This window comes from Hemibagrus wyckioides, linkage group LG09 (assembly GCF_019097595.1).
Source record: "Hemibagrus wyckioides isolate EC202008001 linkage group LG09, SWU_Hwy_1.0, whole genome shotgun sequence".
Lineage (NCBI taxonomy): Eukaryota > Metazoa > Chordata > Actinopteri > Siluriformes > Bagridae > Hemibagrus > Hemibagrus wyckioides.
In genome coordinates this window covers 12162312-12178930 of record NC_080718.1, presented here as the reverse complement: position 1 = coordinate 12178930, position 16619 = coordinate 12162312, and the positions used below count along the sequence as shown (strand labels likewise).

The 16619-nt window shown below is 38.5% G+C and overlaps 2 protein-coding genes across 2 annotated transcripts; one reads left to right on the top strand and one right to left on the bottom strand.

The window, feature by feature from the left end:
• Positions 1 to 1644: 1644 nt before the first annotated feature.
• Positions 1645 to 9658, top strand: tpp1 (tripeptidyl peptidase I). The gene is made up of 13 exons (XM_058399142.1): positions 1645 to 1747; positions 1938 to 2009; positions 2106 to 2245; positions 2334 to 2484; positions 3803 to 3924; positions 4089 to 4267; positions 4448 to 4646; positions 5400 to 5588; positions 5705 to 5774; positions 7210 to 7330; positions 7512 to 7670; positions 8274 to 8399; positions 8612 to 9658. The coding sequence occupies exons 1-13, from the start codon at positions 1743 to 1745 to the stop codon at positions 8747 to 8749; spliced, it is 1671 nt and encodes a 556-aa protein (XP_058255125.1). The 5' UTR covers positions 1645 to 1742; the 3' UTR covers positions 8750 to 9658.
• yy1a (YY1 transcription factor a) lies at positions 8610 to 15629 on the bottom strand. Its single transcript, XM_058399144.1, has 5 exons — positions 15023 to 15629; positions 13440 to 13602; positions 13025 to 13085; positions 12634 to 12792; positions 8610 to 12285 (listed from the first exon to the last, which is right to left on the bottom strand). The coding sequence occupies exons 1-5, from the start codon at positions 15522 to 15524 to the stop codon at positions 12103 to 12105; spliced, it is 1068 nt and encodes a 355-aa protein (XP_058255127.1). The 5' UTR covers positions 15525 to 15629; the 3' UTR covers positions 8610 to 12102.
• Between the last annotated feature and the right edge of the window lie 990 nt (positions 15630 to 16619).

The window sequence follows — 16619 nt, the reverse complement described above, 5'->3', positions numbered from 1 at the left end:
CTTTTCCCAGCTTATCCCATCCTCTATAAATAAGGAAGAAGTGGCGCTGGTCAAGATTTCCGTTTAAAGTGCAGATCAGCTGACTTCAGGGTGTCATATGATCAGGCAGGGATTTGAATGTTCGTGAATTGAGCAATAGTGACAAAGTCATATGACATTTTTTTTTGTCAAAATAAAAGCTTTTATGCGTTGAACTGCTATTTCAAGAGACTACTGATTTGAGTATATGTAATAATATAAACATACGGTTACTTAAGAGTGGAGCGCTTAATTATCTCCTTTTTTTTCTCATTAATATTAAAGTTGGAGCCAAAGCCAGCAGGATACCCTTTGCAGCACTTTTATAACTTTAAAATTTGCTTCAATGGACAAGTTTGCTAACTTATTCTCTGAAACTTATGCCTTATGCTCTCAATGCAAATGTTTTAATATGTGAGGTGGTGAGGCTGCACATTGGTAGCGTTTGGCACGTTTAACTCATTCTTCCAGGGTTGGGTTTTGACTCCCACAACTTTCCTGCCTTTACACAATTTTTTACATGTTCTCCCCATGCTCCCTGTTCTCATCTGGGTACTCCAGTTTCCTCTCCCAGTTCAGACATAGGCTGATTGGCATCTCTAAATGTGTGTGTGTGCATGTGTGTGTGTGTGTGTGTGAGAGAGAGAGAGAGAGAGAGAGAGAGAGAGAGAGATGCCCTGTCATGGACTGGCACCCTGTCCAGGGTGTCCCCTAGATTCCCAAGTTCCCAAGTTCCAGGATAAGTAGTACATAAAATTCATGCAAGTGGTATTCTATATGCTTGCAAAAAGCAGTGCCAACTAATTGTAATTACATTAACTAACTGCACTATGTTTCTTATGTTCTGTAAAGCTGCTTTGAGACAATGCACATTGTTAAAAGCGCTACACAAATAAAAATTGCATTGAATTCATTAGTGCTTATAATCACAGTTAGTTAGTGATGGGCTTCTGAAAGGATCCTACAAACTGAGCAATTGGAAACTGGTAGCTAAACAGATGATTGACCAACCAAGCAACCCAGATATATATTTCTATAAGGAATAATAAATTGCTAAAAGTCCAATTGATTATTTCCATAAAAGAACAAAAAAGGCAGAGATATGTACATACAGACGGACTGTATGTAGCAATATTCTACACCTCTCCTCATAAAGAAATGTCAAATTCTAAAGACTTTGGTCATTATTTGAGTCAAATCAGGGCCCACATTCATGGAGCGTCTAAGAGTAGGAAATCCAGTTGCTCAAAAAAAAAAATAAATAAAACCTGTGACTGATGTAATTTTGAGCTTTCATTCATACGCACACAAATAAAAGCAATTTATTTTGCAAGATTCCAAATGCATGAGAGTAACTGCAAAATAAAATTTCGAAGAGCTTTAGAGGTGCCCTAGTGAACCGGACACTAAGATGCATACCATACATACACAATCCCACACTCTGTGAGGACTACGCATGCACATTTACACACTTATTCATACATAGTGGTAATATAACATAGGCAGACCACCTACTGGTGTGTTTTAGGAAGAAAACCAGAAAACACAGTGTCCTAGTTCAAATCTGATATTTTTTCTGGGAGGAGGCCTGGACTTTTATTTTGACAGAAATATATTTGTGTTGTGGCTTAGTGTTGCCACAATCATACATAAAGGACAGGAGTGTTTTGTGCACATAGCTGTGGCTGTGTTTGTAGTGTGTAGTGCTTCTTTATGCCGGAACAATGAGGTAGGGATTTCTACATAGATATCTGGTATATGTTTACATTTACTCTTGCAGTGTAGAAACTTTCTAGATATTGAAACTGGTTTAAATAGCAGTTACAGTCACCCAGACATACAGATCGACCTTCAGTTATCAATAGTGGAGATGAAATTTATTAAAGAAAAAGGAATAAAATGTCCATGTTTCATTACAGGGTGCTGGCTTTCCTCTTGCTGTGTGTATGGCTTGTTAAAGGGGAGCATCTAGAGCTCGATCAAGTTGTATTGTAAGTTGTATCTTCTGCAAGGGTCTTTATTCTTCATAATTCTGCATGCATTTTGGTTGATTTGCATGATTATAAGTGCGTGTTTTTCTGCATTAGTGTGCCAGAAGATTGGCTCCATACAGGCCGAGTATCTCCTCATGAGGAAGTGGAGCTCACTTTTGCTCTCAGGCAGCAGAATGTGGACAGACTTCAGCAGCTGCTGCAGCTTGTCTCAGACCCTGATTCACAGCATTATGGTAAGATCATTTATCTAAGTCTTAGATTTAAACCTTAAATCGCACTGCATCCTGTCTGATGAACCCTTTCATGCTTTGTCCTGCATAGGGAAGTTTTTGACCTTAGAGGAAGTGGCGTCCCTGGTCAGGCCATCTCAGCTGACCGAGAAAGCCGTGTGGATGTGGTTGCAACGTCATGGGATCCGAAACTGCAACACAGTGCTAACACGAGACTTCTTACAGTGCACTATGAGCGCTCAGTAAGCTTTTTCACTGAACTTTGTTTCCAGTTTGGTCATGGATGTACACACATCAGCTGTACAATAGAAATGTTGAAGTGTAAACTCTGTCTCTCTCTCTCTCTCTTGTGCACTCTTTCTCTTGCTCTCTCTTGCGCTCGCTCTCTCTCCCTCTCTCTCTCTCTCTCTCGCTGTTGCTTTCTTTCTCTTGCCCTCTCTCTCTCTCTCTCTCTCTCTCTCTTGCTTGCTCTCTTTTGCTGTCTTTGGCTCTCTCTCTTGTGCTCTCTCGTGCTCTCTCTCTCTCTCCATATCTTTTTCTTTAGAAGAAGAAAGTCTAAAGTTGAGAATGTTTGTAAAACTAAATATCTTATTTCAGCTTGGGCGGCTCATGTATTGTAAAGGAATACAGTTCTTAAACCTAATCTACCATGGACATGACCTTAGATATGAAGAATATGAAAACGCTTTTACTTGAAACGCCTTTTTAACACGAGTCGAAGGGCACCTGTTGGAGCAAAACAGATATTTTATAACGCCTTCATGAATATCTCAATAAGACACTTATTAATTAAACTTTGCTTATTAATGACAAATTCTGTCATTTGTATAAAATCAGAGGCAGGAAATTGTGGTTAATGTAGACTGATTGCCACAAAGGTGTAGAGCAAGTAACTGAAAACTGAAACTTCTTCTTTTCCTCTTCATCACAGCTGGATTTAAACCCCATAAGTCTGTCTTGTCATAAGGCTTTTATCACGGCTCTGACAGGCTGCAAGGCAAATCCCAGTTTTATATTAATTACTTGGTTTAATATTTTATTATTTCTATGCTGTAATTATGGTGGTGTGGTTTATTTAGTGCTCAAAGATAAGGCTTTTCCTTTACAGAAACTGAAGTATTCAGGACAGAGGGCTTTAATAGTTTAAGAGGGCGGTTAAGAGGTGAACATGACAATATTGTTTTTGGTCTATTCAGTAATGTGACATAAATAAATGGAAAAAACTTGGAAATTGCTGTAGTATAAGAGAGGAGAAAATATTCACATGCTTTATGGTGTGTTCAGTTTTGGGGTAGCTGTTTGTCTAGAACAGCATGCCCTATCATGTTTTATTCCTTCACCTCACAACTGCCCTTTTCTTTTGTTCTAAATAAGTTAGGACTGAACATGTTTTCTATTTTTCTCAGTATGTAGAAAAATGTTGAAATTCTTGTCCATGATATTTGATAACATGTTCATGGACCTATGACGCTGATGTGGTTGAGAGATTAAGTGTAAAAAATGGTGTTTCTTTAAAATGGTTTATGCCACATTATGTCTGTCTGTCTATGTCTCATTCAGGGTGGCAGAAACGTTGCTTCCTGGAGCTGAATTTCACCGCTACAAGAGAGGTGATCAGACAGTAATGAGGTCATCTTCTCAGTACTCGGTTCATGAAGACGTGTCTGAGCATCTGGATTTCGGTGAGTGAATATTTACACTTTTAGCTGAATAATAATATTGGCGTGAAGATTCGTAAAGTTCTAACATGCAATTTTAATATAGTATTCATAGATATTAATAATGTAAGTTTTTGAGGGTATTATCCCCATCTTTGGAAAAAGTAGATCTTCTTCCTTTTCTCCAGTGGGTGGTGTACTACGTTTTCCGCTGAGTGGTAAAGAAATCAGTAAGGCCTGGGAAGGGCCGAAGCAATCTGGAAAGGCTTTTCATTTGGGTGTGACTCCTTCAATACTAAGAACTCGCTACAACCTGACTGCAGCTGATATTGGCAGCGCTGCTAACAACAGCCAAGCAGTGGCGCAGGTACTCTAGTCAGCTCTCTTCCAGTCTCCTTTGCCAGCTAAGAAGAAATCATGATTTGCTTAGAAATTGCCCACACAATGTTTAATATATAAAGCACAATTCATTTAATTCATCAGTCATATGGATTGCAATGTATTACTTTTTTTAAATTAATATTTCTTTTCTGTATATCTTTCATAGTTCCTTGAGCAGTATTACCACCCAGCAGACCTGGCTGAGTTCATGAGTTTATTTGCGAGAGGTTTCAAGCACTTGACTGAAGTTGAGCGAGTGGTGGGAACACAGGGAGGAGGAAAAGCAGGACTTGAAGCCAGTTTAGATATAGAATACATCATGAGCACTGGGGCCAACATCTCCACATGGGTTTTCACCAACCCAGGTAAGGATGTATATGGGTTATGTAATTACCCGCTTTTTGTTTTTGTAATAGTTTTTGGGAGTAATATAATTTACACTGATCAGGCATGACGTTATGAGCACTGACTGGTATCATGGCACCTGTTAGTGGGTGGGATATATTAGGCAGCAAGTGAACAGTTTGTCCTCAAAGTTGATGTATTAGAAGCAGGAAAAATGGGCAAGCGTAAGAATTTGTCAGTGTGACAAGGGCCAAATTGTGATGGCTAGACGACTGGATCAGAGCATCTCCAAAACTGCAGCTCTTGTGGGGTGTTCCCGGTCTGCAGTGGTCAGTATCTATTAAAAGTGGTCCAAGGAAGGAACAATGGTGAACTGGTTACAGGCTCATTGATGCACGTGGGGAGTGAAGGCTGGCCCGTGTGATCTGATCCAACAGACGAGCTACTGTTACTCAAATTGCTGAAGAAGTTAATGCTGGGTCTGAAAGAAAGGTCTCAGAATACACAGTGCATGATGGGTCAGGACTGTCTTGGCAGCAAAAGGAGGACCAACGCAACATAAGGCAGGTGGTCATAATGTTATGGCTGGTCAGTGTAGCTAAAAGAAATGCAATTATTTATGTAAACAAAGGGTCAGCACTTCCATGAAGTCTTTACCTGAACACCTCAAGCTTTCTAACTGTATATAACTATGTGACAAAAATGTCTTGGGTTAAATAATTTTTCAGTCCAACTGATGTTACAAAACTCATTCTCTATTCGTTTTGTTCCAGGTCGACATGAGACCCAGGAGCCGTTCCTTCAGTGGATGCTGCTCCTTAGCAACATGTCTGTCGTGCCTTGGGTGCACACAATCAGCTACGGGGACGATGAGGACAGTCTGTCCACTGCCTATATGAATCGCATCAACAACGAATTCATGAAGGCCGGCCTTCGAGGAATCTCTATGCTCTTTGCATCTGGTAATTATGTTTTTCCGGAATGCTGCGATTACTAAAACGGCCAAGGCATGTTTAGCAAATCAGTATGGCTCTTGTCAACGTTTATTATTCTGTCAATGTGTGGTGTTTGGTTACAGGGGACAGTGGGGCTGGCTGTCGGCACTTGACCAAGGAAAATGTGTTCAGGCCGAGCTTTCCTGCTTCAAGGTGCTCTTTTTTTTTATTTTTTGTATCAAACATATAGCTTTGTAGATACACTGGCTTTTCACACATGAAATAGTTAAGTCTTAGTGATTGTGATTGTAAACCCCGGGAAGACAGAATCCTGGGACATCTTGTTTGACATTTTTACACTGCTCATACCTTTCCCGGGGTTAACAATTAATCCTGGCTATTCATAAACTGAGTTTTTACACTGTACATTCCTAAACCCTGACTGAATGTTCTTATTTGCACCATCAACAACCATGATTAGATAAATACAGCGTGTGGCAGCTTGCTTGTTTCATACTTTCACATCAATGGGGGGTGGGGGTCTGTTTGAGCAGATATTACCTTTTAACAGCTTTTTAATAGTTTTTGGCTGTGAAGTTTGTTGTATAGTTGTCCAGGAGTTTGTTAATATCCAAAGTCTGCAAATATTTCACTGTCTCACATTTCGCCCTTACTTAAGTTGCATGCTTACGTGATGTTCAGTGTTTTGTCCCTTGACTCTACTAAGCAATTTCTATTGGGTGTTGCTACGTCCTGGTTTTCACATGAGGAGGCTCACGCTGTTAAGTTTCTGCTTGGGTGTCTGTTAAGCATCTAGCTGTAACATTCTTACACCACATTGTTTCATACTTTACACGTCTACCACCACTAAAACAGCACTAACCCAGCTTTGGATAAGAGGTTCATAACCCTGTTTCTAAATTACACGTGTGAAACGTTCCCCTAACTTGGGTTTTAAAGCAGGGTTTAGTAGACTGTTAAAGTCTACTAAAGCTGTAAGATGTAGATGAAGTGTTAGTGTTCTAGCCCCTTCATGAGACTGAAACATGTTACTCTTTATTCTGCTGCAGCAGTGGACTAAAAGGTACACATTATATCTCGCAGCCATAATATACTCAATTCTAGTTGGCTGGAACGTGTCTTATTTTCATATCAGAAGAAACACATTTGTTGTGTACATTTGTACATATCTGACATTAGGGGAAAGCAAATACAAAAGTACTTAAATCTCGTTATTTCTTAAAGTTGCTAGACATACAAAATATGATATACAAAAGATGATAACCAATCAACATGTAGTGCATAGTAGGATATTACAGTACAAATGGACAATATTTTCATAAGATAATAATTCAAGCTGTGCCATTACAACCAGTACAAGACAACCAAATCATGCTGTGCTATAAATACAAGTGTAACTGGTACAGGCAAGACACCGACTTTACAAGTATTACCGTGACTGGAATAGTGTCTATGTGAAGTTAAACATACAAATTTAACAGCCCTTGTTTGAAGTAAAGTGTGTGTTGTGCTTTTGCTGTATGACTGATAATATTGGCAAGTGCATATTGCCATTCCTAAGTGATCTGTTATATATTTTAATGAGAATGCTTAATGGAGGTCGTCTTTTCTTATTCCATGTTTGTAGTCCATATGTGACCACAGTGGGCGGGACATCCTTCAAGAATCCTTTCAAAGTCACCTATGAGGTCACAGATTACATTAGTGGGGGTGGCTTCAGTAATGTATTCCCAATGCCAGACTATCAGGTACACTTTCGCCTTAATTAATTTGCTCAGTCAACGATTGTAAGTCTCTGGTTCTCTGGTGTGAAAGCCAATACAACTGATCAGTACCAATAAGCACACATCAAAAACATGCAAAGTACATTTCAACAGTTTGCTAGTATGCATGAAAATAAAAAAGATGTTTTATATCTGATGTCTGAAGGTTAACGCAGTGAACGCATATTTGAAAGCCGGACAAAAGCTTCCTCCAGAGTCGTATTTCAACCGCAGTGGAAGAGCCTATCCTGACATGGCTGCACTGTCTGACAATTACTGGGTCGTGACAAACCTTGTGCCCATCCCATGGGTATCTGGAACATCGGTTAGTAAAGAATGGAAACTTGTACTGTCACTGGAATATTCATGCAATTGTCTAATCTACCAGGTCAATAGATATGCAAATACAGGTCAAAAGCTTCATTAAATGTTTAAACAAACATCAGAATGGAGAACAATTAGATCTTATTGACTTTGACTGTGATGTTCTGAGATCCTTTTCTGTTCAATGGTCAGACAGCAGTATTTAGAATAAACATAGCCTTCTGGTTTCAGATCTCTCATCAAGGCATTTCTACACAGAACTGCTGCTCACTGGATGGTTTAGACAGTTGTCCATGATTGCTTTAGACGCTACAGACTGTTGTACAAGAAAATCCCAAGGGGTTCTGAAATATTCAAAGCAACCCATCTGGTGCTGAACATTAACTGAAGCACATGTTCTGTATGGCTGATTAGATGATTTAGATAATTTGCATGAATGAGGAAGAGCACAGGCACATGTATGGGTGTATTATGAATTTAGTCGAGTCCTCATGCCTTTCCCACATGACACATGATCAAACTCTATTAATCTAGTTTATGGTTAAGATACATTCAACAGCCTGAGGAATCAGTTTATAATTCAAGCATGTCTGTTTTGTTCTAGGCCTCAACTCCAGTGGTAGGTGGAATCCTCTCACTCATTAATGACCATCGCTTCCAGAAAGGCCTTCCTTCTCTTGGCTTCCTCAATCCACGACTGTATAAACTCAAAGGCACTGGTCTTTTTGATGTAAGAAACTCTTAAACCGATGGTTTCAAAAAAAGCATTTCCCTTCCTTTTTTTTTTTTATCTTTATCTCTATTGCTAACTTTAAGCTATAGTGAGATTCTCTGAAAACCCATGTAGTTTCATTAAGGCCACATGCATTTTAAATGAATGGAATTTTGGCTCTTTGTTCCTCAAGTGAATAGTTTTCTGTTTCAACTTCCTTATGTCCTCAGGTAACAGAGGGATGTCACTTGGGTTGTTTGGATGATAAGGTAGAAGGTCAAGGTTTCTGTGCTGCTTCTTCATGGGATCCAGTGACTGGATGGGGAACCCCAAACTACCCTGCTTTACTTGCTGCCCTGATGGACTAAAGCCTCAGAAAAGCAAAAAGGTTTGAAAGAAAAACTTCCCTTCAGTTTGCCATGACCTTGAGGATAATCTATACAAAAGCTGAATGTCACAGTATGATTTTTGTAAGGCATAATGTTCTAACTACAGTTTATTGACATTTTATTACTAAGCCAATGCATCTTGTCATGGTGTATATCTTTTGATTGTTAAAATAGAAAAACACCACATACCTTCCCCTCTTGCAGTAGCTTTTTTTAAAGGTAGTGTTAGCAGTAAAAAGCTCAGGACTAATGCTTAGAAACACAAGCACTAATGTTTAAAGACTTGCTTTACTTATGATTTACAGATGACTAAGCCACAAAATCCACTGTTCCCTGCTGTTATATTCATAGAAATATACCACACTGGAGGTCTGTATATAGTGGGTTTTTTTTTTTTTTTTTTTTAAATGTGGCCTTAAAACCTCTCAGGCCCTTTGACTCGTATAATACAATTTTCAGGCAGATTGCACTAAACAATTTATACAGTGAAACTGAGAGCCGGGTTCTTGGTATCGGTAAAAGTATTTGATACTGGTGGGGAAAAAAACACCTTTTTTTTTTTTTTGCTATAAGTTGTGCTACAAAGATAAGAACTGGATGTATAACTGACTCTTATACAGAAACACTTTGGCATTAATCAAGGTCAAATGCAATATAAACCCATCATTAATGACAGCATACAGCCTAGAGCACCACATTTGTGTGTATTGGTTTTTTTTTTTTAAATATATGTATTATTGCTGAAATTTGTTTGTGGTCATGAATTTTGTTTTAGAAATACAGATGTTGTTGTTAAGCCAGGTCTGTTAATGCAGGAAACATGATTGTGTCATTTAATGAGCAATGTTTAATGATTGATGGAAATTCAATAAAATTTTTGAAACCGTTCCTCATATGCTTCCTATATTTTGGTGTAATACATTTATTTCATTATACGTTTATATAATTTGTCAGAAGCCCATATCTAGAGCTACTTATATTTATTCAATTCATTCAAATGCGCATTTGAGGGTTAAGAGCCTTGCTTAAGGCCCCAGCAGTGGCGTGATGTGAACTCATGATCTTTCAATCAGTATTCCAATTATCCACTGAGCTATCACCTTAATACAAGATCTGAAAATCTGGTAAATTATTTTTTTTGCATTACTCTAGTCCATACAAGCCATGGATAGGGTCTGGGAATTTTGAAGAAATTAATTCACAATGGCGTTCTCTAATAAGCAGAAATTAAGCTTTCATCCTAATTTATCAGTTAAGTAATTGATTTCCATTCTCCAACAAGATTTAACTCAACCATTTACCAAGCTGCAATAATCCGAATTATGTGCATTAATGAAGAAAATATGCATAACCACTGTGTACTCACCACTGCTGACCATGAGCATGCCACAAGTCTTGCCGTTGTGGAGATGCTCCAACCCAATCTGGCCTTTGTAAATGTCGCTCAAGTCTTCACGCCTCCCCATTTCTCCCACATCAAACATGTTGACATGTGAACTGACTGCTTGCTTACCTTCTAAAATATCCCAGACCTTGACATGAGCTGTTATCAGCAGGTGTTATCAGCTGAGATTGGTTATAATGTTTGGCTTGCGTGTGTGTGTGCGCATGTACATCGACTTGATTAGGAACAGACATATATTCATGCCGTTATTTAATCAGCCAATCATGTGGCAGCCGTGCAATACATAAAAGCATGCAGATACTGGTCAAGAGCTTCAGTTAATTTTCAGTTCAAACATCACAATGGTGATAAGATGTGATCCCACTGACTTTGATCATGGCATGGTCGTTGGAGCCAGATGAGTATATCAGAAACTGCTGATCTAAGAGTCAGAACAGTCTAGATTTTATATAGAATAGTGTAAAAACAGAAAGACTTCCTGTGTGTAGAAGGTCTGCAGGCTGAAACAAACATTTTGATCTAAGGAGAATATGAGCTGACAGGAAGTCTATAGTAACTCGATTAATCACTCTTTGCAAACATGGTGAGCGGAAAAGCTTCTCAGCACACACAAAACAACTTCGTGGTGGAAGAGCTACAACAGCTGAAGACCACATGAAGTTTCACTCCTGTTAGCCGAGCACAATGCTCTCAATAGCACAAGCTCACCCACACTAGATAACTGAAGACTGGAAAAAGAAAACTGTCCAGTATGGTTAAACATGCTGAGGTGCTTTTCTGCTCACCACCGCTGTAAAGAGTGACTGTAAAGAGTTACCAAGTCCTTCCTGGCAGCATGAACCAAGCTGGGCATTTTCCTCTGACCTCTCTTATCAACAAGGCATCTCCACTCACAGAACTGTCACTCACTCTGTAAACTCTAGAGACTGTTGTACGTGAAAATTATCAGTTAACTAAATAATCAAACCAGGCCGTCTAGAACCAGCAACCATAAGTCACTTTTTTTTTTATTCTGATGTTTAATGTAAAAAAAAAATAAATAAATAACTGAGGCTCTTGGACTTTTTCTGCATGATTTTATGAACTGTGCTGCTGCCACATAACTGGATAATTAAATAAACTGTATAAAGGTTTGAGTGTTCCTAAGAAAATGGACAGAAAGTCTATACAAACACAAACCATTTTAACATCTAAAGGATTTTACCATTTTAGTAATAGTACATCCTAATAACAGTAATGGAGGATTCACACTAATTTGTTCAACGTAAAGAAATGTAGTTCTGTAGCACTATTTTATCAGCACTGTTTTAAATTGAATAAAATTCCTTTAATAGGATAAACAGAAATCTAACATCTCTATTATCTACATAATTCTCAAAATATTTTTACAGAACAGTTATACAAAATGAGATACCACTGGAGGATACCTCATGACTGGAAAAAAAAAATTTAATAGTATCTCCTTCTTTTTGAAGAAGAGCATTCACATATATCAAATTTTAGGGGGTGGAAAAAAAAAACATTTCAAGACAAAACTAACGTCTACAAAGTGTACAATATGCACACTTAGAAGACAACTAAAAAGCAGTTGTGTCTCTTTGTGGACAGGTAACATACACAGAGGGAAAGATTAGACTCTTTGGGCTCTGGAGAAAGAATATCTCAGGGTTATGGATGAAGGTCCAGAAACGCACGTCTTCAAAAGAAGACACTTTCTGGTAGTAAAGATATTTTCAGTCCAGTTTGTACCATAAGAATTGTCCTAAGGGCTAGTTGGGTGTCAGTTCATCAGTTAAATACTCAATTCTGATAAAACATCAGTAGATACTCTGTCTTACAAAAAAATCGTCTACAAACAACACACAAAGGGTGTTTTAAAGCGTTGAATGCTGCTGTCCTTATTGAAATGTCTCTTCAGATAGTCCGCTCACTGGTTGTTCTTAGCTTTAGCGTGTGTCAAAATGTGAGACTTTAGATTGGTAGACTGAGCAAATTTCTTATTGCAGCCGTCAAACGGGCACACGTAGGGTCTGTCTCCAGTGTGAATACGCACATGTGTGCGCAAGTTGAAGTCCAGAGAGAAACGCTTTCCACAGCCCTCAAATGTGCACTGAAAGAAAAAAAGAAGAGACTTTGAAAACTTTCTTAAAAAGAATATGAGTGTCCTAAAGATGTGCTGTCCAATCCTACTGATATTTCCTGCAATGCACGATTTATGTTTTTTTATTTTATTTTATTAGTGTTACTTGTAACACGTCATATTTAAATCAGCTGACCAGGCTCCAATAATCAGAATATGAGCAGGAAAACCTATTTATTGAATACAAGAAAATGTCCTGAGAAAATTTTATTAGAATTTGCTGTTTGTTTTGCATTTAAACATGCTTGTTTCAATTAACATACATATACAAATTTGACGTTTACTTGAATATATATATCGCAAACCCCAAAAACTCACCTGGAAAGGCTTTTCGCCAGTATGAACCAACTGATGCCGTTTGAGCTTGGAACTTTCGACAAATGCTTTCCCGCATTCAGCGCACACGTGGACACGTGGTCCATGTGTGTGCAAATGCTTCCTCATTGCAGAGTTGTCTCGAAACATTTTTGAGCAACCCTGGAAATCAGTGCAAAAAAAAAAAAACAAAAAACAAACAACCAACCGAATTAATCAAACTACGAATCAATGGCCTAAAGATGATGTTAAATTCCCCTATAGGGACAACTGTTCACTGAAATGTGAACATTATTTAGGACAAGTACAACACTGGCGCTTCGGATAAAATTGAAGAGGAAAAAAATAATCAAACAAACACGTTAAAATTTACAGTTTGTGCCAAATGACTTACTTTGTGGGGGCAGGCTATTGTTCTTGGTGAATCATCTTCCTTGACTTTTCGTGGTTTCATCCTGTTACATGAAATTAATATACAATATTTAAAATGCTACACTATGAAATAAACTGTGCAGTTCCTCAAGTATAAGAAGAATAAAACTCTCTGTAATATCCTTATAGTTCATATAAACTTGATATGTGAATAATTGTCAGAAATGTGGTCAGAGTATAATTTGTAACCAATCGCATTTACAAATTCAACTGTACTGTGGTATAATGGTGAATAATGCTCACTTTCTGAATTATTCAGTGTCCAAATATTGTAGTAAAAAGTCCAACACAAAATGTACTACACTTTATTTTTCTCTGTACATTTCTTTCAGTGATTCTACTATAAAATTGTCTCAATGTAGACTTTAAATGCACACCTAGCAAACTCTGCCAGCTGTTTAGGGTCGGATAAGTCAATGCCCGGGATTCCACCAGGTGGCAGCTTCTTGCCCGTCATGTACTCGGAGTAGTCCGGAGGGGAGTTCTCCCCGATGATCTGCTCCTCCACTACTGTCTCGTGATCAATATCCTTCTTATCATCTGCAACAAAGCCAAAGAACAGCATGAGAAGGAGCAAACATAGCAAACAAAAGGTCAGGTATAAACACTGTAAACTGATCGTTAACGCTTTGAATGAGGGCAAAAGTCGGGACAAACTCAGAGATCAGGCAGTCCTGGTTTCATCAGGCTATGAAGAGACATGGATTTAACATGACGCTGTCAATGCTACAATCACATCACTAAAAAAGGTGACTGAAACTAGTGTGTACATGTTATATTGATATACACACACAGCAACAAACAGCTTTTGGATTAGCAAATTTACTCAGGAAGGACCCGTTTTTAGTACTAATTAGTAGTAAACGTGATTAAAGTGGATTTTCAGCCTTCAAATAACAGTGATACTTAACCAAGAAGCCAAAATAAAATCTTTAAATTAAATCTCTTTTTCCAAAACTTAACAAAAAAAGAAGACATTTATACAAACAAGGCTGCAAAGACATTTAATTTAGTATATTAATGCTAGGGTTCACAGTTACCAAGCAGTTAAATACAGCCTCATTAGTCTAGGTCCTAGTCCTAAACCTCAACTATTATAATAATAATAATTATTATTATTATTATTAATAATAATAATAGTTGTTATTTTTGTTGTTATTATTAATAATAATAATAATAATAATAATAATAATAATAATTTGCAGGTTACATTTTCTCACATTATACATTATAACCATGTACGAGGTTCATAACTAGCTATAGACACTAAACTCATAATTAACAGCAATAATTAACGCTTTAATTATTAGGATACTTATCCTTATCATTATTAGGCGAAATTAAAAACAAATTCGTCCTTCAACATTTATTTTTAAAGTCACTCCCTTTCTTCAGGAGGACGGTGGTTTTGTGGTAGCTTCACCCGTATTCCGCCAAATATTTGCTTTCTTGTCTGTGACTGGTTAGAGCTTTAGGCTATGTGCGCGAGGATTTCAAGCCATCCAATAAGCAGCTCGCTGGAACATATGACGAGCCAATCACGTAGCGCGAGGTGGGATTGGTGTGAATACGGGTAGGGGAAAAACCGATCAGGTGAACTGTGAAGAGAATCCGTTGAGCTGAAGTGCGCCACTGAGGCCTTCTTCCAGCCTGCAGCAGGGCGCCTGTCGCCGTTCGCCGCCATCTTTCCCCGGCTGCAGAAACGCCATTTTCGGGCGGCCATAATGGTCTGGACGAATATGGCGGCGCCCATCAACACTTAAAACATGGCTTCCCATCAAAACAAAAACATTTCAAGCCGGTACAGTACCCTAAAGTCTGTATTTGTCGCTGTGAATAACGCGAAAAGCTGTTTTACTCGCTCGCCTGCTGTGTGTGTTGAACAGCTCAGGGCCCACACGAGGCCCTGTTTTCAAACCAAGAACAATGCAATAGGCAACTTTCAAAACATAAAACTTACCCGATGCCCACATAGTAACAGAAAATTCCCCTTCGAGCGTTTTTATCTGTACTTGCTTCTGTTCCCATTTCCGTCCGCTCGCCTCTGTAGCGCCCAAAAAGCCTTTTTTAACCACTTTCTTGCCGCTTCCTTTCTTCAGGCGCCCCGTGTTTTTCCCAGACACAGTCACCAGAGTCTGCTCGATGAACTCTTCCTCCGCGACTGGAACAGGCACTGGGATCAAAATTTGTTCCTCAAACCCGTCGTTTGCATGAAGGTCCGAGTCGTCGCATCCCACCACTTCCTCCCGAGTCTGGACTAAGATCACCTCTTGGTGGTGGATGTGATTCGGGTCGTCAGAGACCAGCGGCTGCAGCGCGATCATGGACTGATGTTCGTCGTCGTCGTCTCCCCCGACCACCGTTGTCTCGATGGTCTCTACCTCGATTTCATGCAGCTCCACGATCTCCGCCGGCATCTCTGAGCCGTCCGTTTCTATGTACAATGTCTCGCCAGACGCCATTCTGGATTGATTTTCGTCCAAACGGAACCAACTGGCCGTCGAGTAGCTTTACACTCTTCCACTCTGCCTCTCCGTCGCCTCCTACTAACACCCCCTTCCTTACAATACCAACAACACAGACACCGAGGTGGCCAGATTGTACATAAACCCACCTATGACACTTGAGCAATGTGAGCTCTAACTCTAATTTAGGGATGTAGAGCCATGCAAAATATATGAAAATTATGTACTAAATTTACTAATAAACAAAGATTACTATTATTCAAACTATGGACCAGGGCATTGCAACTGGTAATAAAAATGGACTTAATTTGTGTGAAGGTTATATATAATTGTAAAGATTTTGTGTATATAATTTTGCTTAAATAAAAAAAAAGCTCATGTGCAGTTTAATTGGTATAGGTAATCTAAAATCATACAAAATCAATAATAACAATGGAAATATTTCTTAGGGTGAGATTAGATAGGTCATTTTAAACATTCCATCCATCCATCTATTTTCTTTACCGCTTATTCTGGGGATATCACCTTGCGTACAGGTTACCAACACACACACACACACACACACACACACACACACTATTTAAATGCCAACGTCTGTCTTTGGCCTGGGGGAGAAAAAGCCTTAAAGCACAGAGGGAACATGCAAACTTTGTGCAAACAGAGCAGAGGTGAGAAACATACCCTCATAACTCCAGAGGTGAAAGGCAAACGTATACCCTGAATTAATAAATGAATAAATTAAACGAGTAATACATGGGTTATTTACTTGCTTTTCTATAGTTTAAATGTGGCAAATTCAATCCAAAATAAACAATAAATAAAGAAATGTAATAATCAAATCAAAGTTAAATGTCTACCAGCTAGAGGATATGTTATGAACCGGTCTGCAGTATTTTTTTTTATTAAAAAAAAGGGGGAATAAATTAAATCTGGCAACATGCAAGACAAACAACAGTTAGTGGTTCATATTGATCCACTTTTTTCATGTGATAAAACACTTTCGTAATCAAAAAAAAATTCTTTAGTTGTTTTTCAGAAATTATAGGACGGTTTGAGAAAGTATTGAGGCTAAAAAATAACATACGATGAATA

Coding starts and splice junctions, on each gene's coding strand:
- tpp1 (XM_058399142.1), top strand. Junction 2,246..2,333: donor CCCTGATTCACAGCATTATG/GTAAGATCATTT, acceptor TGTCCTGCATAG/GGAAGTTTTTGACCTTAGAG. Junction 3,925..4,088: donor GTCTGAGCATCTGGATTTCG/GTGAGTGAATAT, acceptor CCTTTTCTCCAG/TGGGTGGTGTACTACGTTTT.
- yy1a (XM_058399144.1), bottom strand. CDS start 15,524: ATGGCGTCTGGCGAGACATTGTACATAGAAACGGACGGCTCAGAGATG. Junction 13,603..15,022: donor TGTTACTATGTGGGCATCGG/GTAAGTTTTATG, acceptor GCTTTGTTGCAG/ATGATAAGAAGGATATTGAT. Junction 13,086..13,439: donor CAGCTGGCAGAGTTTGCTAG/GTGTGCATTTAA, acceptor TTCATGTAACAG/GATGAAACCACGAAAAGTCA.